This window comes from Trypanosoma grayi (genome assembly GCF_000691245.1).
Source record: "Trypanosoma grayi strain ANR4 Tgr_1013_V1, whole genome shotgun sequence".
Taxonomy (NCBI): Eukaryota; Euglenozoa; class Kinetoplastea; order Trypanosomatida; family Trypanosomatidae; genus Trypanosoma; species Trypanosoma grayi.
The window spans coordinates 4,348-5,945 of record NW_008826632.1 but is presented as its reverse complement, the minus strand read 5'-3'; the positions used below and the strand labels follow the sequence as shown (position 1 = coordinate 5,945).

Sequence of the window (1,598 nt, the reverse complement as noted above, 5' to 3'; positions counted from 1 at the left end):
TGCGGCTGCGGTGGTGGTGGCGAGGCTCGTGCTGGCAGCGGCGCTCAAGAGAGAGGCGTCCGTTGACACGCCACCACCACTGCCGCTGGCGTCGAAGTCGTCCGAGTACGACGACTCGGTGGCCACGGCCACATCCGCCGCAGCGGAGGACGTGGAAGAGGAGGGGCTGCCGCGTCGCCCATCTGACGAGGCGGCGCCGCTCGCATCTTCCGCCCCTTCTTGCTGCTGCTTCGTCACTGGGACATAAATGACGCGCATGTATGGTTGTGGCTCCTCAGGTGGGCGCACCACATCCGCCGGAAGTGTCTTCTTCTTTTCCGCCGCTGGCAGTGGCGGGGCGCTCCCACGACGTGACGCGTTGGCACTCTCTCTTGTGTACGACTCCAGCACCCGCTCCAAGAGAGTGCTGGTGCTGCTTTGCTCCGGCCGCAGCTTTGCCGACGATAGCGAGGAAGAGAGCGGATGTGGCAATGCAATCGGGCCGCCACTAGCTCTGACAGCAGCGGCAGTAGTACTGCTGGCCACAGGGGCGGAAGCAGCAGCCGCAGCAGCAGCATCTTCAAAAGATGACAGCGCCCGTCTCTGCAACGCCGACGCGATTCGCGCCGTCCGCTGCTCTGTTTGGAAAAGAGAAATCTCCCCACACAGCACGTCCAACTGCTGCATAGATTCGTTCAGGCCCCGATGCACTTCCATCTGCTCGCGAAACCGTCGATCGAGCTCCCGCATCACTTTCCGAAACGGCACAGCGGGTCTCTCCGCCACGTGCAAGTCACTTGGCTCCGCAGCGGCATCAAGCGGCGGCGACGACGCGACCCCCTGCTGCTCGTGCAACAACGGGGATGACGGTTCCCGGCTGCACGGCTCCGCAGTGACGGCAGCAACTTCCAACGGCGGGGTGCCCAAGGATGGCCTCGCGACTGCATGTTCGCAGCGAGGGTGCATGTGCTGCGGCGCGTCATGCCGGTGGCGGTGTGGAACGGGCGCGGCCGCCTCACCAAAGAGCTGCGTGAAGAGTGGAGTATTGGCCGCGCTGAAGCATGTGTCTTGTCGGTACATACCTTTTGGCATACAACAGGAGGTAAGGAAACATGTGTTGAAAGTGAGCTTCAAAGAGTTCAACATGATGTGATGCGATAAGCAAATGCTCTCGCACAGCACTCTGCGCATGCGCGTAGCAAAACCACTGCGATGCGAGCACTCCAGGCCGGCAGCAGTCACATTAATTGCCAACCACGTTGGCATCGCCGCTCTCTCACCAGAGTACCACGACGCCTTCAGGTGCTGCTGCTGATTTTGTTCAGTTCGGTATCACCAGGCACCCACTAAAAACCCTGCAGCCACGCCAGCCCCGTCCAGCAGCGAGAGGGAGAGAACACTGCAACTCCCCTTGCTGTACAGGCAGTCCACACAGCCAATCGTACCAAATCATGTTCCAACCTCGCGCCCTCAGCAGCAGTAAGCCAGTTTGTTTCGCGCAGGCCACACGCTTTCACCTCAGTCATAACCGCAGAGACGCAGCAATCCCCCGTCACTTTGTGAACGCCACTCTTCACTCAGCACAGCCTCACCACGTTTTCAGCCCTCACTCCCTTACT

At 60.9% G+C, this 1,598-nt stretch overlaps 1 protein-coding gene across 1 annotated transcript; it reads left to right on the top strand.

The window, feature by feature from the left end:
* Positions 1 to 247: 247 nt before the first annotated feature.
* DQ04_10131030 (hypothetical protein) lies at positions 248 to 1,132 on the top strand (the record flags this gene model as incomplete). The annotated part of the gene is made up of 1 exon (XM_009316159.1): positions 248 to 1,132. One exon carries the CDS (start codon positions 248 to 250, stop codon positions 1,130 to 1,132), a length of 885 nt encoding a protein of 294 aa, XP_009314434.1.
* Between the last annotated feature and the right edge of the window lie 466 nt (positions 1,133 to 1,598).